The 19,270-nt window shown below is 33.7% G+C and overlaps 2 protein-coding genes across 2 annotated transcripts; one reads left to right on the top strand and one right to left on the bottom strand.

Moving 5' to 3' along the window:
* Nucleotides 1-1,059: 1,059 nt before the first annotated feature.
* On the bottom strand, nt 1,060-4,541 carry LOC104237245 (uncharacterized protein At1g66480-like). Its single transcript, XM_009791348.2, has 2 exons — nt 3,703-4,541; nt 1,060-1,300 (listed from the first exon to the last, which is right to left on the bottom strand). The coding sequence occupies exons 1-2, from the start codon at nt 4,369-4,371 to the stop codon at nt 1,241-1,243; spliced, it is 729 nt and encodes a 242-aa protein (XP_009789650.1). The 5' UTR covers nt 4,372-4,541; the 3' UTR covers nt 1,060-1,240.
* A 6,685-nt stretch (nt 4,542-11,226) lies between these two features.
* LOC138880260 (uncharacterized mitochondrial protein AtMg00810-like) lies at nt 11,227-11,703 on the top strand. Its single transcript, XM_070159939.1, has one exon. It carries the CDS (start codon nt 11,227-11,229, stop codon nt 11,701-11,703), a length of 477 nt encoding a protein of 158 aa, XP_070016040.1.
* The last annotated feature ends 7,567 nt before the right edge of the window (nt 11,704-19,270 follow it).

The following is a 19,270-nucleotide window of genomic DNA, read 5'->3' as shown; positions in this document are numbered from 1 at the left end:
AACCTTATGAATTTTGAACACTTCTCTTTAATCGCCTAAGTTTTGAAAATTTCAACATCCAAAATGTATCTCAATTTGTTCTTTGCTTTCTTTTGGTTGTTTGACATACTAAGGAACGTTTCAAAATTAAAAATAAAAAATAAAAAATGGATACAAAAATATATTATGCGCACAAGCTAGACCAGACACTAAAGGTCGTTTTGTATGAGATATAAGAGTGGTATAAAAATTTAATACCACCTTAATACTACGTTTGGTTAGCAAACCGGATATAAGTTATCCCGGTGTTAATTTTAACACTGGAATAACTTATACCTTATAGAGGGTAGGGTAATTAGCACCTGTATAACTTATACCTTCTTCTTAGAAATTATGCAATTGTCATTCTTAATACAACATACCATACATTGAATAAACAATAATCCCAGCATAACTTATCCCAACATAAGTTATATTAGGGGTGTTCAAATCGAACCGGAAAACCGCACCAAACCGAAAAACCAAACCAAACTGATTAAAAAACCTGACTAGGTTTGGTTTGACTTGGTTTGGTATTCAGTAAAAAAAACCCGAACCAAACCGACATATAAATATATAAATTTTATTTATATTTTTAAGACTTTATAGTAAATTTTCTTTAGAAAACGTAGAAATATTTGGGATCCTCTCATGTATTAACCGAAAGCGTAAATTAACGAAAAATTATTGTTAGACGACTAAGAAAATAACTATCACGTATTACTAAAAATATTCTCCCATTAGAATATTTAAATAGATCATATGTTTGTCAATTTTTTTTCATATTTACTAAACATATATTCACTTATCAAAGCTTTATCTATAATTTTAACAAAGTAAGATTGAAATAATATTCATGTAACAAAAAAAACCCGAAAACCAGAAAAATCCGACAAAACCGAACTAATCCAAACCGATATAGTTAGTTTGATTTGGTTTTGATAAAAACTGAACCAACCCGGTCCATGTACACCCCTAGTTATACCGGCATATTCTGTATTCCAACCAAAAAAACAGTAATACTATATTGTAAGCAGTCTCTCACATAATTCACCAAGAGCATATAATTCTCAGCTTCTTGATTCTACGTACTATACATAAATGAGAAATACATGATAATAATACTAAATAACTGAGAAAATTTGCCAGGGAATTCGGAGAGGAGTACTTTTACACTACAAAAGACATATAATAAATGGATTTTTTTCTCCTCTTTAATTTGTTAAGAAGCTACTGCTAATTGAATCTCCCCTTCTGTAATTGGCAAGAATCCTACACGTTTCTGCAATCCATTGAACAAAAAGAAAAAAATAATTAATAAATATGAGATTATATACATGAATATTTTCAAGATTATCTGTAACAGCTTGTTGGGTTGGTAAAAATGAAACCCAATATTAATTAAAAAAAAACAATAGTAATTATCGACTAGTTTTTCCTTTCAAAAATGCCTAAACTTTTTCCTATTGTTATCATGCCTAAATATCATAGAAAAGAAAAGTTGCATTGGTCATGGAAATTGGAAAATACCTTCCACTACGAAGAATTAATCCAATCTAAAGTCTATGAACATAATTTATTAAAAATAGTCAAACTATTAACTATATTTGCCAAGTCAATAACAGGTAAAATTCAATTTGGCAAACCAAACTTTTTTTCACTTGATATATAACATACACATACATAAAATATCTCGAGTTCGGTATTGTACCTTTACTTCAAATTAAGTCCAGTTACTTTTTATAAAGTTTCAATCAGAATTAGATGTCGACACGATATTTATTTATAATTTTTTGAGTCAGTAATCGTACAACCAAACTTGACATCATGTTAGTTATAATGAATCAATATAGTAATAAAGTGAAGAGCTAAATAATTTATTAAATATTTGGGAATCTATTACGTTAGCTAGGCAGTCAAATTAAAGCCAGACACATGTCTCTGGGCACTAGAAATTTGGTTTAGTTTGGTGTATAAACAATTCTGTTTGTTACACTCTCCACACTGCTTATTTTTACTGACTCGACTAATTTAAATTTATATTAAGTAGATTGTATTCGTCGAAAATAGCTTCGACGGTTTTTTTTATATGTACATTTTATAAAAAACGTCCGTTAGAAATTCAATTATTTTTAATAATAATTTTTCTTTTGGGAATTATTCTTGATATAATCCGCAAACTCATGTAAATCTTATTCATAAAAGAAAAATGATGTATAATGCTCAGATGATAGTTGACAAAAAATTAAATAGATTTTTAAAAACTAATATTGGTAGCCGTTAGGTAATGAATTAGTTGATAAGGCACTTAACAATTCAACTTCAATCTCTTTCATTTATTTTCTTTTAATTGGTCTTAAAAATCTAGTTACTAATATTTTCTAGCATTACGTACATATACGTATACATTATCTTATCACATATGGAAACAAAATTTCCTTTTCCAGTAACCAGTTTCTTGTTTTTTATATAGGTAAAAGGACTGAATTTATATTTTTATTCTCTATATGCATACAAAAATTTTAATATAAAGAAGAAAACGTTGAAGTCATCAAAGTTTGACTTTGGTCGATGATTGAAATAAAATTTAGAATTTCAGAATGAAGCAGTCATTCTTGAAATTAAATTCAATAAAGGGAAAGCTTTTCACACTCATATAATTTAACAAAATTGATTTGACCATGCAGTTTCTGAAATATAAGCAAAAGACAACACTAGTTGAGGAAATGAGAAGTCAAATTTGAGAAACTAGAAAAGTCTCCATATACCTATTTTTTTACTAAAATTTGCCTTAATTTTTTTCTCACTAAAAATATATCACAGAATACAAGAATTATTTTACCAAAAAACTCATTCAAACGAGGTCCATGCACAAAACCATGTTAATATATCATGTTTAAGTGATAATTTCTTTTGATTGTATATTACACTCCCCGGTTCACAATAAGTGACTAATTTATTTTTTTATTTAGATTCAAAATAAGCGTCCATTTATATAATCAGGAAAAAATTCAATTTGTTTTTCCCAAAATTACCCTTAGATACGTATCCCTACAAAGTCTCTTACTCCTCACATTAAATTATGCTGCAACATTTAATTAAGGGTAATTTAGTCACACTAACTATTTTTGTCTAGAATTTAGTATTTCCTTAATCGATGTGCCCAAGGTAAATTGATCACTTATTGTGGACCGGTGAGAGTAACTGTGATCAAATGACATGTAAAAGTTACGTAAAAGACATATATCATTCATCACTTATTAATTTGATGTATGCATCATGTTCGAGTAAATTTTTTTTGAATATAACTTGATTATATCAAGATCTCTATAGGATCATGTAATAGTCTGCAAATTTAAGTTATTCTTTTACTAAAAAAACGTAAATTATTTTAACTCAAACTACATTTATTATATGCTAATGCATTTAATTTTATTTTAGAGTTTAACCTATATACTGAATGTAATTTCTTTTTATAATATCAAATCTTCTAGGGATAAATCTTGATAAATATTACAATAATACGTGGCTTGATAGTGTAATTATTTTTAAAACCATCGATGAATATTAGTAACTCTTTTTTTTTAAGTTTAGAATCATGATAAGAACATGGACGAAAAATAAAAATGTAAAACAAAAATAACATGAAAAGTGGATCGATGTCCATAATGAAGAGAACATTACCTCTCGAGATCTGATTCCCTTCTTAATTATTCCTCCATTATTATTCTTCCAATTACTTTGTTCTTCTAGCAACGGACCACTTCTATTCTGAAACATGTCAGCTCCACCACCACCACCACCATTGTTGACCAAGCAAAGTCGCATGATTTTCTCGGCAACATCTCCTTCATCTTTACTCTGCGTCATCAGCTTCTCCACCTCGGCCCTAGGCAACCTCAACTTTACCCTAACGGGCCCACCACCGTTCTCCATCTTATTATTCAAGAGTGTGCCTGAAGCAAAGTTATTATGATACGACGACTCTTCTGTCATAATACTGGCAGGCTTCATGATTGACAAGTCAGACACCGATCTCCGTGCTAACATTAGGGTTTCGAGCCGATCTTTCGCGCTCATTTGAATCCCTGAACGGACTCTCCTCGGAGTTTTCTGTTCAGGGTATTTAGGTAACTCAACTAGGAAATAGAGCCTTTTGGATTTCAACTCTTGTTGTGGTTCCAATGGCTTTGCTCTGACCCCAAAATGCTTCACTGCTTCTGATTCTAATAATACCATAGTAGGATAATTTCTTAGAACCTCGTTTGCATATATTGGTGTCTTGAATTTCATGGTTTGTCCATCAATTTTCATCACTTTTGTTGTCTTTTTTCCTCCTAGAGTATTCCCCATTTTTGCCTTTTGTTTTGTGTTTTGTCTTTGTGGTTTGTTGTAGGCTTCGGTTTCTGTTTCTTCCTATTGTATATATAATCAGATCTAACAACCAAATAATTAGAAACAATATTTTTATAGTAAATAAGGCTCGTTTTGGGGTTTTGTTTTTTTTAATTGTGGATATGTTTCTTGGAACCCTCTTGAAATCTTGGCACGAGTTTAGCATAAATGGCAACATGGGTATTAAATAAGGAGTAGTAGTAGTTGTTTGTTGTTTGCTTGGAGTTTGTATTTATGGGTCAAATAATGAGTGCAGGTTTCAAAATGGCGACTCTTTTTTTTTTTTTTTTTAATTCTTTTTCCTGTGTTGTGAGTTGTGATTTTCTTTTGTTTTTCTAATCAAATATATCGTTTTAAATTCTGAACACCCTTAGCAAAATTCATATTTTCGCTATTGTTTTTGTCCATTTAGTGCGTGAACGAATATTCTAATGATTAAGTTTATTATATTAATTTGAATATAAGGACATAATTTACAAAGCTTGTCACGCATGTGATTTCTAATTTTCAAGGAAAATCTTCTAAAGTTTGGATAATTTAAAATGCGCGCTCGTCGTCTCGATCTCGTTCATATTCTTTCACAAATAAATAAAAGAAAATAAGTTTAAAAAAAAGAAAGAAAGAAGAGATAGCAAGCCCGTGAATAGTGGGAAATATGAGTATAAGAGTAATTTGGTACGGCGATAATTTCAAATTAACGTAATCTCATTGGTTAATTAATTATAATTAAATAAGATTGGGGTAATGATAACACGTACGCAAATTATTGTGTGGATAAGAGGTGGACCTATGCTATACCGAGAGGGGTTACCGGCATCCGTAAAGTTCGGCAAAAATTCTATATATACACGAATATGTTTTTAGAAAATAGTAATATATTAGTAGTGGACACCTAAATATAAAGTAAATTTTGGTTGAATCTAAAAGTGCATCCGGATCTTTAAATCTTGGGTTCGCCTCCGATGTGGATCCGTGAAGTGGTGACAAATCCCATTTTTGTCTTCTATCTCATGTGCTTTTTTGACTGTTTTCATGTAAGTGAAATGATCAAAACTTCACCAAACGTGGACTTGTTCTCATTTGCAAAGTCTGCAAATTGGATATGGCAACCTATAAAATATTATTCTTTGTAATACACGTAAAATCATGAATGCATGTAAATCTTTTATTATATAATCATTATACTAGGTAAAGGTAAATTGTGGTAGACTGATAATTTTTGTTTACGTTATAAACAAATAAATTTTTGAATATGACTTTAATTACTACCTACGGTCTAACTTGATGGTCTAATTATGAAATTGTAAAAATTTCTAGATCTCCTCGAGGTTATGTTCCTATGTAACTTTTAAAATGTTTCATCACACAGTTTTTACAATACCATTTAAATAAGAAATTTTCAATAGTTTATAGATATAATATAATTATTGCTTTATTTTAATATTATATTATTAGAGTTTAAATAATGATAAATTATACTTTTTAAGATACCGAAAACAAAGATCTTGATAGTGCTTGATCGATGTAAAGAGAACATTTTATAATAAAATATATATTTAAATTCATATTGTAGAAATAAATAGTTGTACAATTAGTTATTTCTCTTGTACTCTTTAAAAGGATAATTAGTTAGAAGGCTAGTTGCTTAGCTGTCATAATGTTAATTAGTGAAGACATTGCTTGTAATAGATATATAGGTGCACAATACACTTTACGGTTAATGAGATTGAAAGAATTCATCTCCATTCTCTCTCCACAACCTTCTTCTCGTTTCCCTCTCTGTTCTCTCTTCTTTATTCTCTTTTCTTATCCAAATCTGTAACTCCATTAATGGCAGACCTAGAGCTTGATTTTAACATGGTATCAGAGCTCGGTCAATTGCGATTTAGAGTTCTAGGAATCTGTTCCTCAATTCAGCTTCTTCTATTTCCGTCGAATCCCTAAATTCCTCTTTGTTATCCTACCTTTTAATTTCTAATTTTTTCTCATAATGGAGATCGATACGCCAGAAAATGTGACCGGATCTTCCCATGCAACTGCTCAACAGATTAATTACAATGATCCAATGTATGTTTTTCCATCGGATACACAAGGTATTTCACTCGTTCTTCAACTGTTAATAGGGACTGAAAATTACTCGGAGTGGAGTAGTCTATAGTAATGACATTACTTGTGAAGAACAAATTAGGTTTTGTGGATGTTTCATGTACCAGAGATCAATTTGAAAAGGATATCTACAAATTACGTCAGTGGGATAAGTGTAATGCAATTGTACAATCATGGATTCTGAGTTCAGTTGCACTAGAACTCAGATGGGGAATTTTATACTTAACCTATGCGGAGAAGGCGTGGAAATCTATGAAGGAAAGATTTGATAAAATAAATGCCACTACAATTTATCATATGAATCGAGAGATTAGCTGTTTGACACAAGGAATCTCGAGTGTTTCTGTGTATTTCTCGAGACTCAATGACTTATGGAATGAATTTGAGTCAATCATTCTCTTTCATGGTTGTGACTGTGAAAGGTCCAAACTTTTTGTGACATTTTTATCAGCAAAAACTTATGAAATTTCTAATGGGGCTAAATGACACCTATGCACCACAAATGAGTCAAATTTTGATGATGCATCCAACACCTACTCTTGATCTGGCCGATGATTGTGCAAGAGGAAAGCTAGAGGATGAATGTTGGCACATTAGATGCTGGAATTTTAGGTAGTGACTTATGCTGTGTGTGTTCGAACTTTGAAAGAGAAGAGTATATGTATTTATAGTTTTGAAAACGAGTAAAGAATAAGGTAACAAGTATAGTTTTAACACAAATATGGGCATGATCACAATCAGAATCAATTAACACAAGACTTCCCTTTAATCAAGGGATTATTGTTCAAACGGATACTAACAGGATCAAAAATAAGGAAAGAAAATCAGTCTGTAAGCAGAATGGTTGTTGCCATAAAAGGAGCAGTAAAATCATACAATAGGTATTTAAGTCCAAGTACAAGATTGTACTTATTTTTGGAAAGGGTTTAGTAAGGCCAAACCAAGAAAGAGAATCAATTAACCCTTAACAGGCGAGTAAGAGGGAAAAGTTTTGAGATCAGTTATGAGTTTGAAAATCAATCACAGAAAGGACTCAGTATATAAAGGAATGCACAAGTAATAGACATGTGAGGCCAAGCTATGGCAAAAGAAATAACATACAATAGTAGCCTAGAGCAAACATTCGAAGCAAGATAGTCAGGTTTCAGTGGTTTAGTAATAGAGAAAAGGATCAGAGGCATGCAAAGAGTCGAGTGAAAATCATAGTCGAGTTTCACAGGTAGCAAAAACTCAGAACCAAAAGAGTCACATAAAGAAAAAAGAGAGTTGAAGCAAAGGAATCACATTGAGCAATTTCAACAGACGAAGAACTTCAGGAACTCAAATAGACCCCCAAAGAATAGGGTTTTCAAAATCAGTCAGGTTTAGAGGCGATAAACAAGTGAAACAAACAAACAAATTTAGAATCTCGAATAAACCCCAAAAATTAGGGTTTCCAACATGCTAACTCAAATAGAAAAACAAGGTAAACGAATGTTAACAAACAGACTAAGAAACTCAAACAAAATCTCAAGAATTAGAGTTTTAAACATGCTAACTCAGATAGAAAACAACACAAGCAAAACACAGTAAAACATGGTGAGAATCAAAGAAGAGATTCGAAATACCTTAACATAAAACCCTAATTAAAGAATAAAGAGTTTTGAAAGCAAAAAATTAAAGAAACTTTGAGAAAGATGCTTAGAAAGTTCAAACACACATAGATCCGGGGCAGATCTGAAATAAAATCGAAGGAACCTTAGAGATTAGGATTTCGTAAGAAACCCAGGCGATGAGAAATGCTTTGAAAACCATCGATCTAAGCAGGAAAGTCGAAGATCGAACTCGAATAGCCATGGCTGGCTTGGACAAAGGTTGAAGACGACCGGAGAACAGTCATCAAGCAAAGTCTTGGTCGAAACCCCTTCAAGATCTGGTAATAGGACCTCAAAGACGAGCACATAGAGGCCATGAGAGGCTGGTACAGGTCTCCGATGAGCCTGGGAAGCCATGGATTAGGGTTTCAGTGAGAGGCGACGACCAGAGTTTGAAGTGGGTTGAGAGAGAGTTGAGAGAAAGAAGGGATTCAAAGGCGGCGTTTCAGAAGGAATGGGGTAGGTTTAGGGGTCGTTTGAAATTAAAAAGGAAAGAATCAATGGTGGCCGTTGATCTAAGTGATCAACGGCCGAGATTGAACGGGGTTATGGGCTGGGTCGGTTGAGTAGGTGCTGGGTCAGGTTAAAGGTAATTGGGCTGGGTAGTTTGGGCTCGAATTTGGGGCTGATTTGGGTTAATTAGGGGTGCCAAATTGGCTGAAATTGAAATACAATTGAGGCTAGATTTTAAATAGCTACTTTTTCCATTTTGTTTTATAAAAAATAGAAATAACGATTTTAAGAACAAATTAAAAGTGCCGGGTAAACAAATATCATATAAATATTAATTAAAAAATGATGGGGTTAATTTTATAATTATAAGATGCTATCAATTACAAAATAGGCTATAATTGCAATTATATGCAATTTAACTTTTAAAAATGCCAAACGAATTTGTAAAAATGTGCAAAAATCATATTAATTGTATTTTGGTGTAAATATGAGGATAAAATAAGTTATTCACCAAAAATAATAATTTTGAGAATAATTATTGGATTTATGATATTAAAATAGGCAATAACTTGGTTTTAAAAATCATTAAAAATACCAAAACTCTTGGGTGTGCTGATATATGCACATATATGCTATTTTGGACATGTTTTGGGTATAAAATTACCTAGGAAAAAATTGGGTATCAACAGTACTTTCTTACCGTGGTTGATGATTGTACCAGAATGAGTTGGATATTTTTATTGAGATTAAAAGGTAATGTATATGTTGTGTTGACTAATTTTCTTCACCTGGTAAATAATCAATTTTCCACAACTAGTTAAAACCTTCAAATCAGATACTGGTTTTGAATTCTTTCAACTAGTTAAAACCTTCAAATCAGATACTGGTTTTGAATTCTTTGACACCTTATGTTCTAATCTCTTCAAAACTAGGGGAGTTATTCATCAAAGCAGTTGTGTGCAAACTCCACAACAGAATAAAGTTATGAAAAGAAAGCATAGACACCTTCTAGATGTAGCTAGAACTTTAAGGTCTCAAGCAAATATTCCTTTAAGATTCTGGGGGGACTGCATCCTTACAGAAACATACATTATCAACAGATTACCTAGTTCCATCCTAAATAAAAAATCTCCCTATGAGATATTTTATGAAAAGCCACCATTTTTTGATCATATCAAAACCTTGGGATGTCTTTGCTATGCCACAAAACCAGACTTTCATGATAATTTTACTTCTAAATCAATTCCTGCCGTGTTTATGGGTTATGCACCTACACAGAAGGGTTACAAAATCTATGATATTGAAGCCAACTAGTTTCTGGTTAGTAGGGATGTTGTCTTCAAAGAAGATTTTTTTTAAGTATCCCAAAAGCAAGTTTCTTGCTTGTCCCGATTATACTCCTAAATGTCCTACTTCTGACATTTTCCTATCTATGATGTGCAACCAATTGTTCCACCATCTTCTAGTATTGATCATTCTATTTTACCAGATGATTCTTCCTTCCCTTAGGATTCACCACCTCATCCTTCTTCTTCTACACCTACTTCCTCACATCCTCCCTCTTCAACTAATCCTGCTGCACCTACACCACCATCTTTCTTTGTCAATTCACCTCCCTTATCAGACCAACCATCCCTACAACCTTTGTAGCCCAGGAAGTCCACTAGAACATCTAAACCTTCAATTTGGCTAGCTGAATTTGTTCACCCTCCTTTGCCTTCCACTTCTTCTTCACCTTATCCTATTCAGAAATTTGTGTCCTATTCTTATCTTCCTTCCCACTTTCAATCCTTCATTGCTTGTTTTTACTCAAACGCTAAGTCTTTCACTTATTATTAAGCCATCAAAGATGATAGGTGGGTTCAAGCAATGTAGCTTGAAATAAAAGCACTAGAACAGAACAACACTTGGGAAGTGGTTACCCTGCCACCTGGAAAAATACCCATTGGCTGTAGGTGGATATATAAAATCAAACATAATGTTGATGGATTTGTTGAGAGGTTCAAAGCAAGGTTAGTAGCAAATGGATATACCCAGCAAGAGGAAATTGACTTTCATGATACACTTTCCCTTGTAGCTAAGATGACTACTGTGAGAACTGTCATAGCTATTGCAGCTCTTAAGCATTGACCTCTTTTTCAGATGGATATACATAATGCCTTCCTGAGTGGTGATCTTTTTGAGGAGGTTTATATGACACTGTCCTAGGGATTTGGTGGCTAGGGGGAGAACAAGGTTTGTAGACTCCTCAAATCCCTATATGGCCTGAAACAAGCCTCTAGACAATGGAACTTAAAACTAACACAAGCTCTACTAACATCTTGTTTCAAACAGAGCAAACATGAATATTCATTATTCGCCAAGACTACTAATGGTAAATACGTACTCATACTTGTCTATGTAGATGATTTACTTATTACTGGTAATGATTTGGCAGAGATACAATCGGCCAAAGATGCTCTACACCAAAACTTTACTGAAAGGCCTTGGAGAACTAAGATACTTTCTAGGAATTGAGTTTGGTGGATCAAGTGAGGACATTCTGATGTCATAAAGGAAGTACACCTTGGAGATGATTTCTGAAGTAGGTCTCTGAGGTTCAAAGCCTAAAGAAACTATAATGGAACAGAATCTAAAGCTCACTAGTACAGAATTTGGTGAACTAGTAAAAACTAGTGGCTTTGATAAGCTTTTGGAAGATAGGGACAATTTTCAGAGGCTAGTTGGGAAGTTGTTGTATTTAACAATAACCAAACCAGACATTGCAAATCTAGTACAATGCTTGAGTCATTTTATACATGCACCAAAAAGGTCACATTATGAAACAACCTTACATGTGGTGAAGTATGTCAAGAATCAGCCTGTACTTGGACTTTTTATATCAAGCACTAGTGCAGAAGAAATTGTGGCTTACTATGATTCGGATTGGGCTTCATGCCCCGTGACTAGGAAATCAGTTACTGGTTTCTGTATCAAGCTGGGAGCATCACTTATCTCCTGGAAAGCAAAGAAGCAAAGCACTATATCTAGAAGTCTAGCAGAAGCTGAATATAGAAGCATGACACATGCAATAGCAGAACTGATATGGTCGAAATGACTATTAAAGGAGTTGCAAGTGAATGTGAAGATGCATATGGAGTTATACTGTGATAACAAGGCAGCTTTGCAAATAACAACTAATCCGGTCAAGATATTGACTGCCACTTTATAAGGGAACGAATACAAAAAGGTTTAATCAAAATATACCCGGTCAAGAACAACCTGCAGACTTCTTGACAAAGGCTTTAGGCCATCAACAACATTCAACGTTACTTTCCCATTTGGGAATGAAAAATATTTTTCATTCTCAACTTGAGGGGAGTGTAGAAATAAATGATTGTACAGTCAGTTATTTATCTTGTACTATTTTAGAATGATAATTAGTTAGAAGGTTAGTTGCTTAGCTGTCATAATGTTAATTAGTGGAGACATTACTTGTAATAAATATATAGGTGTACAATACACTTTGCGTTAATGAGATTGAAAGAATTCAGCTCCATTCTCTCTCCAAAACCTTCCTCTCATTTCCCCTCTTTGTTCTCCCTTCTTCTCCAATTCTGTAACTCCATTAATGGCAGACCTAGAGTTTGGTTTTAACACATACATTTTAATTTTTATATAAACAAATGAAGCCTAAGTGTAGAGGAGTCTTCCATAAAAATTAGCCTTGGGAATATTCACTATTCAAGTGAAAACTTTTTAGACTAATAGGATGACTTCCGGGAGACAAATACCAAAATTGGTAGTTAAAATTTGAAATCAACATATTTGCTAATTAATCGAAAAGTCAGCCTCATTTGACGAATTAAGGAGTGATCTATTTTCTTTTGTGGGTTTTTAGTTGGTAGAGAAATTGTCAACATTTTTACAAAAACACATGTTATTCCTAAAACTATGGATAAAAAACACATGATTGCTGAAATTTAATATGTTCAGTTATTTTTCTTCATGCCGACTTAAATTATTTTCATACTCGAGAATTAACATTAACTTTATATAAATGTGGTAGGTACTGCTAAATGAAGTAATTCCATAATTATTAGAGAAACCTTAATTAAAAAGACACAGTGCTATAAGCTCCCTTATGTAAAAGTATTCATATAACACGTTATTGGGTCCTTATAAAGGAGTTTTCTAGGATACATTTACATCTTTGACGAACTTAGGTGTTATATATTTCAAGATAGAGTATAATTGCTGATATAAAGATGTCCTAAATTTTGTAATATGTTGATTTAAAGGGCAGAGCGATGCACAAAATATCACGCGTTCAGGCAGAAATCGAAAAAGGGCCGCACCTCAAAGGGTATTATATAAACAACCTACCCTAATATAAGCTTGTAACATTAAACCATTCTGGACAATTGAGCCTGATGCACTAGGGATTGCCTAATGCGGTTTACATCAATTGTGTGGTTTGCAAGCTATTACACACGGGGATCGGAGATTTATCCAGTGCACACAAAGTGCTCACCTGAAGGGTAAAGGTTGTTGCAGAGGTTGTAGCGTCTGGGAGTTTCCCTCTCTTGCCAAAAAATAATAATCTTACATTGACTTTTGATTTCTAAAGGCACAATCTTCGCTTAAGGAGAATCGAACTTAAGATTTATTACCAACAAAGAAGAAAACTGTTATAGTTCTTCTCAAAAAGTAATTATACTCTATAATTTCTACTGAAAATCAATAATATTCTATATAATATACTATTACATACACCTGCTTGTTTGAAATTTCATTGGAAATTTTGTCAAACTATCAACCTCAATGTCTAGGCGTTCCATGTGCTACATATTTGTCGTTTCAGCAAAAACCAACTCTCGTGAAAGCATAGAAAACTTCTTGCTTGCTTTTGAATTTATTCCAATATTGCCAAGTGAAAAGCTTGCCTTTTAGTTTCTCATCGGGTGTCCAGTATTCGCGCTGAAAGAAAGTCTTGAAGCAATAATAAAATTATATCCGTGTAACATATGTATTACGTGTTCGAGTCGTAGAAGCAACCAGTACTAATGCTTGCTTTAGGGCAAAATGTCTATATCACACCCCTTGGGCACGGAACCCTATACATCAGGTTAATTGTCCTGCCCTTTTTGTTTGGTGTTAGCATTGAGGCCAACTAAACTCGAATTTGCACCGAAAAGTCGCACACTGGGGTGAAATACTCCCTAACAAATACGACTCCATATAAAAGAACTCGAACCAACAATAATAATTAGTATTAAGTATTTTTTCATCCTTAACCACTTTATCGTAATATAAAAGTCCATAGTACCAAAATTGGGAATTAAGTTTGGACCATTCACTTGGTTATGAGTCATTACTCTTTAAATTCAACCTTGAGAATAAGTATGTCCACAAAACGTATCTTTAGAGGAAAAATCAAGAATTACGTCCATTAATCTAATGTGAACCCTTTGCCATTTGAATTATTCTCCATCACATATATTCCATTTTAAATATTACATGCTGAAAGGACATTTATTTTGAATTTCGATAACCAAGTTGAGATTGAAAGATAATTACCTAACGTTTTCTTCTTGGATGAAGACATTGTTTTTGTCATTACACAAAAGAGAAAAAAAATGGCTAGTTTTGTAAATGAAAATAAATCTTTTAGAGAGACAGATAATCAACCTACCCTCAAATTAAATTTTGTAACATAAAATAAGTGTGATCACTAGAATTATAGGTAGGGTAAGTTAGTGAAAGGTCTAGCAAATACTAGTACTAATAAGTTGGAAATTGGATGGACCTAATTTTCCAATGTTGTAAACTCAAGAAGTGACCTTTTGATATTTATATTGACCTTTTACCTCAATTGTATTTTTAGGGGTAATCAATATATGAATATATACCTTTGCTATGGAGTAAATTCCTCCTCCAAACACCCCCCCCCCCCACCCACACACACAAAATAAAAAATAAAAAAACCAACTTTAGCAGAAAGTTGTGAGAAAAGTTGGTCATACATGCAACATGGATAAGTCCATGCGGCTGCTTCAATGAAGGGAGGGAGGTAGAGCGTTAGCTACGGGTTCGGACAACTCTTTAGTTTTTACTTAAATTTTATATTTGTATTACAAAAAATTATTAAGTATGTACATATGAATATTTATTTGCGAAACTAATAATTGAGACGAGACATAAGTTCGATAACAAATCAAAATTCTGGCTCCGCGTCTACTTTAATCATGTGCACCAGTGCTACAACTTGTTACTCCTCTCTACTGCGATGCCAACGAAGGACAATTCGTAGTTTCGTACTTTCCTAGAAACACAAATGGCTGCCAATAGATTAGCATATGACAAACTAAAGAATTTTATTTGTGGAAATTTCGATTGGACTGCCGTCTTGAAAAAATTCATTTGACAAGTTGTCATAATGAGATTGAGTTAAAATTATAGCGGCCAGAAAATAGCTTAATATTTTTGATTTTTTATTTTCTTCACTCTTTAATTACCAAAAAAAAAAACAGAAGTCAAGATCATCTCTTGGGTTTTTCTTTAGCACACAGTATAATCTTGCAAATCAACTGAAACAGATAACAATCAAATTAAAAAGCATCATTTAAAGCTCAATAAAGTAGCACAAATCAAAATTTAAAAATGTAGCCCTACATACAGAGCAGCAACAACAACAACAACAACAACACAGTGTAATCCCACAAGTGGAGTCTGGGGAGGGTAATATGTACGCAGACCTTACCTCTACCCCGAGGGGCAGAGAGGCTGTTTCCAGGAGACCCTCGGCTCAAAGAGGCAACAAGAAACACTATATTAGTACTATCAATAGACTCATAATAAAACAACATAAAATACCATAAAATCCATAACATAACATAAATACCATAAAAACAAAATAACAACAATATAAGAGATATAGAAAATACAAGAATATATAAAGTATTAATACACAGAAGATAAAGCCCATCAGATGATATACATACAGAGCAAACGCACATGATATATATGCATGCATACTTTTGGGTCAACGAATAACTAAGTGGGGTCCACACAAAGCAAAGACATTTACTAACTAAAAGTAATTAAGATTAAGAATCGTATTCTGAAACTATCATCTAGAAAAGAATTTGGGAGTTAAAAGAGAAAAAGAATAACTACAAATTTTTATATATTTATTTATGAACATATACACGTTAAGTTTGAATCGTGATAATATGCTAGATTTACATGTAATTTGATGTATTTTACCCCGACTTTAGAGTGTTTTAAGCGTTTAATGGTGTAATCTTATTGTGTATATTCATTGGTGATAGACGAAATGATTTAAATTGAGTTTGAGCTAAAAAATGGAAGATCCGAATTTGAGTATTTTCTCACATATTTCCCACGTGGCAGCTCCATGGCACAACGGCTTAATTTTTCGCGATTTAAAATATTAGGTATTTTTTTCCAGGCAAAATTATAGACATATAAAAGGGTTTTTATTTATTGTTAAAGCAAATTTGAGCTCGAAAGATCAACAAGTCCATCCCATAAGACGAATCGAAGATGTTTTCTCTACTTATCTATTTTTGCTATTGAATATTATTTTGACAGTAGCTTATGTGTTTTCAGTACAATTTGAGTACCTAAACTTCTCATTTAGGATTACGATGGAATCACTTATATATTGGGCGGACTCTTTCACAATATTTTTAAATAATTGAACCGTTTTAATTAGAGTCTGTTGGTTCAACTATATTTTGTTGTAAGGACTTTCTATAAATTGTACCGTTATATCTTATTTTGCTTGGGAAATATATATATATCCGTCACTTTTGAGTAATCAAAATTGCAAGAATTTAAAAATGAGTTTAGATATTATAAAGCTTTGTGCGATCTTTATGAGTCGTTTAATTTGTTAGCTGGAGTTAGTACTAGAGAATAATTTTAGGAAATTAGAATCTAGAATTTTCAGAATATGGGTGCACCACTAAAGAAAGAAGAAGAAGAAGAAGAAGAAAGCATTACATGGATATCAATCCTTGTTTCTTTGGGTAAATAACTTAGTATTTAACGAAGTGCATCATTCAACCTTTTTGGGTTATGTATGATGACCCAAAAGGTCATCTTATGTTTTAGAACTCGATTCCGTATTCCAAGGCCTTTAAAACCTCATTTTATTTCTCCTCGATTTGCGTGCGCAGTCCGAACGTATTTTCGGAAAGCTTTTATGTTAAAAGTTGATAAAAATAAGGAATTTTGCTTAAAAACGAGTTGAGTTTTCAATATTGTTGGTAAACGCACCCGAATTATATTTTGACAGTCCCGGTGGATCCGTATCGAAATATGAAACCTGAGCGTATGCCCGGAATCGAATTCCGAGGTCCCTAGCTCGAGATATGAATTTTTATTGAAAATTGAAAGACTGAAAATATAATGGTTTTAAGAATTTGGTTAATGTTTGAACTTGTTAGTATCGGGCCCGTATTTTGGTTCCGGAGTCCGGTACTGGTTTATTATGATATTTAAGACTTGTCTGTAAAATTTGGTGAGAAACGGAGTTGCTTTGACGTGATTCGGATGTCCGGTTGTGAAAATAGAAATTTCAAAGTGTTCTTGAGGATTTCATTTGATTTGATGCTAAATTCGTGGTTTTAAGTATAATTTTAGCAATTTGATTGAAAGAGCAAGCTCGTATGATGTTTTAAGACTTGTGTGCATGTTTAGTTTGGAGCCCCGAGGGATCGGGTAAGTTTGAGATGGGCTACAGAGCATTTGAACTTAGAAAAACCAGCAGTTGATGCACCAGATCTGCTGGCTTCGCAATTGCGAGGTCTGGCTCGCAAATGCGAGCCTCGCATTTGCGAAGAATCATCGCATTTGCGAGTAGTGAGACTGGAAGGGGACCTTCACATTTGCAAAGTTCAGAATCACAATTGCGATCACTTCAGTTCGCATTTGCGAGCAATAGTTCGCATTTGCGAAGACAACAGAGTGCGAGGAGTTCACATTTGCGAAGCTTTTCTCACATTTGCGGGCGTCGCAAGGTCGCAAATGCGACATCTGCAGCTGATGAAAAGAGACCTAGACGAGATTTTTCTCCCATTCTTCAAAATTTTAAATCCTAGAACCCTAGAAGCGATTCTTCCAAGACGAATTCTTCCCCAAAACTTTGATACGTGATCCTAACCCACTTTCTTTCAATTTCCCATCACATTTCATGAATTTCCAACCTAAAAATCTAAGATTTTCATGGTAGAAGGGTTTTTGTGTAGAGACTAGAGATTTGGAAAATTGGGGATTTAGACCTCGAATTGAGGTCGGATTCCAAAACCAATTATATATCCGGGCTCGGGGGTGAATGAGTAAATGACTTTTGGTCTGAACCTCGGGTTTTGACCAAGCGGGCCCGAGGTCGATTTTTGACTTTTTGGGAGAAAGTTTGGGAAATCTAAATTTATGCATTGTAGTTAATTCCTTTAGCGATAATTGATGTTATTGAGTTAACTGTGACTAGATACGAGTGGTTTGGAGGTGGATACTAGAAGAAGGGCGGTAATTGAGCATTGAGTGGCCCGTGGAGCGAGGTAAGTGTCGTGTCTAACTTTGACTCGAGGGATTAGGAACCCTTGGCTTATTTTCTATATGAAATCCATGCGAGCGGCGTATAAGTGAGGTGACGAGTACCTATGTGCCGCCGATTTATCTGTTTTGCCTGTGTCCTTCCCGTTCTTCTTATATAGTCTTTTCCTGCCTTAACTGCTACATGTTTTACTTGTATTTCTATACCTAATTGCTACTTGTTAGACATTGTTTCTCTTTGTTGAAAGTATTAGTTCTTTCGTAGTTTCGTTGTCTCCTATTATTTGCTTAAGTTGTTGTTGGTACTTTCAAGGCATATTTTCTATATTGGTCTTGATGTGTAGTATTATTCGTGTAGATTCTATATTGATTGAGGTTTCCTTTTCTTGGTTCAGTTTGGTAATTATTTATCGTAAAGACCTTGTGATTTAGCCTGTTGATTTTGTACATTGAGTGTTTGGTTCTGATATGGTGGGATCGGGCCTCACACACACACACACACACACACACACATATATATATATATATATATATATATATATATATATATATACACACATATACGGTGGGATCGGGTTGCACACTGCAATATGTGTAATAAGGGTAGATTGATATGGTGAAATAAAAGTGAAATTACGATATTGATATTGATATATAGTGGGATCGGGTTGCGCGCCACAACAACCCATATGTTTCCATTTCTTGAGCTGTGTTCTTTTTACGATATTTTGTTTGAACTGGTAAGATTGGTAATTCTGGACGACACTGGTTTATTTTTGAGGCTGGAGTTATCATTTCCTGTTGGCTGTTTAATTTTGTACTGTATTTCAATTATTATGTCATTATTATATACTCCGTACATATTTTAGTGTATGTGACCCGCCTTAGCCTCGTCACTACTTCCTCGAGGTTAGACTCGATACTTATCAGCACGTGGGGTCGGTTGTATTGATACTACACTCTGCACACTGTGCAAATTTTGGAGATGGTCCCGGCGGCGGTTATTAGCGAGCTCGGATCATACATTTGCGGAGAATTAAGGTACGGATATTCAGCGTCCGCAGCTCCTGGAGTCCCCATCCATTTCTTTTTAGCTGTAT

The sequence above is a fragment of the Nicotiana sylvestris genome, chromosome 10 (assembly GCF_000393655.2).
Source record: "Nicotiana sylvestris chromosome 10, ASM39365v2, whole genome shotgun sequence".
NCBI classification, from domain to species: domain Eukaryota; kingdom Viridiplantae; phylum Streptophyta; class Magnoliopsida; order Solanales; family Solanaceae; genus Nicotiana; species Nicotiana sylvestris.
This window is presented reverse-complemented; position numbering and strand designations above follow the sequence as displayed.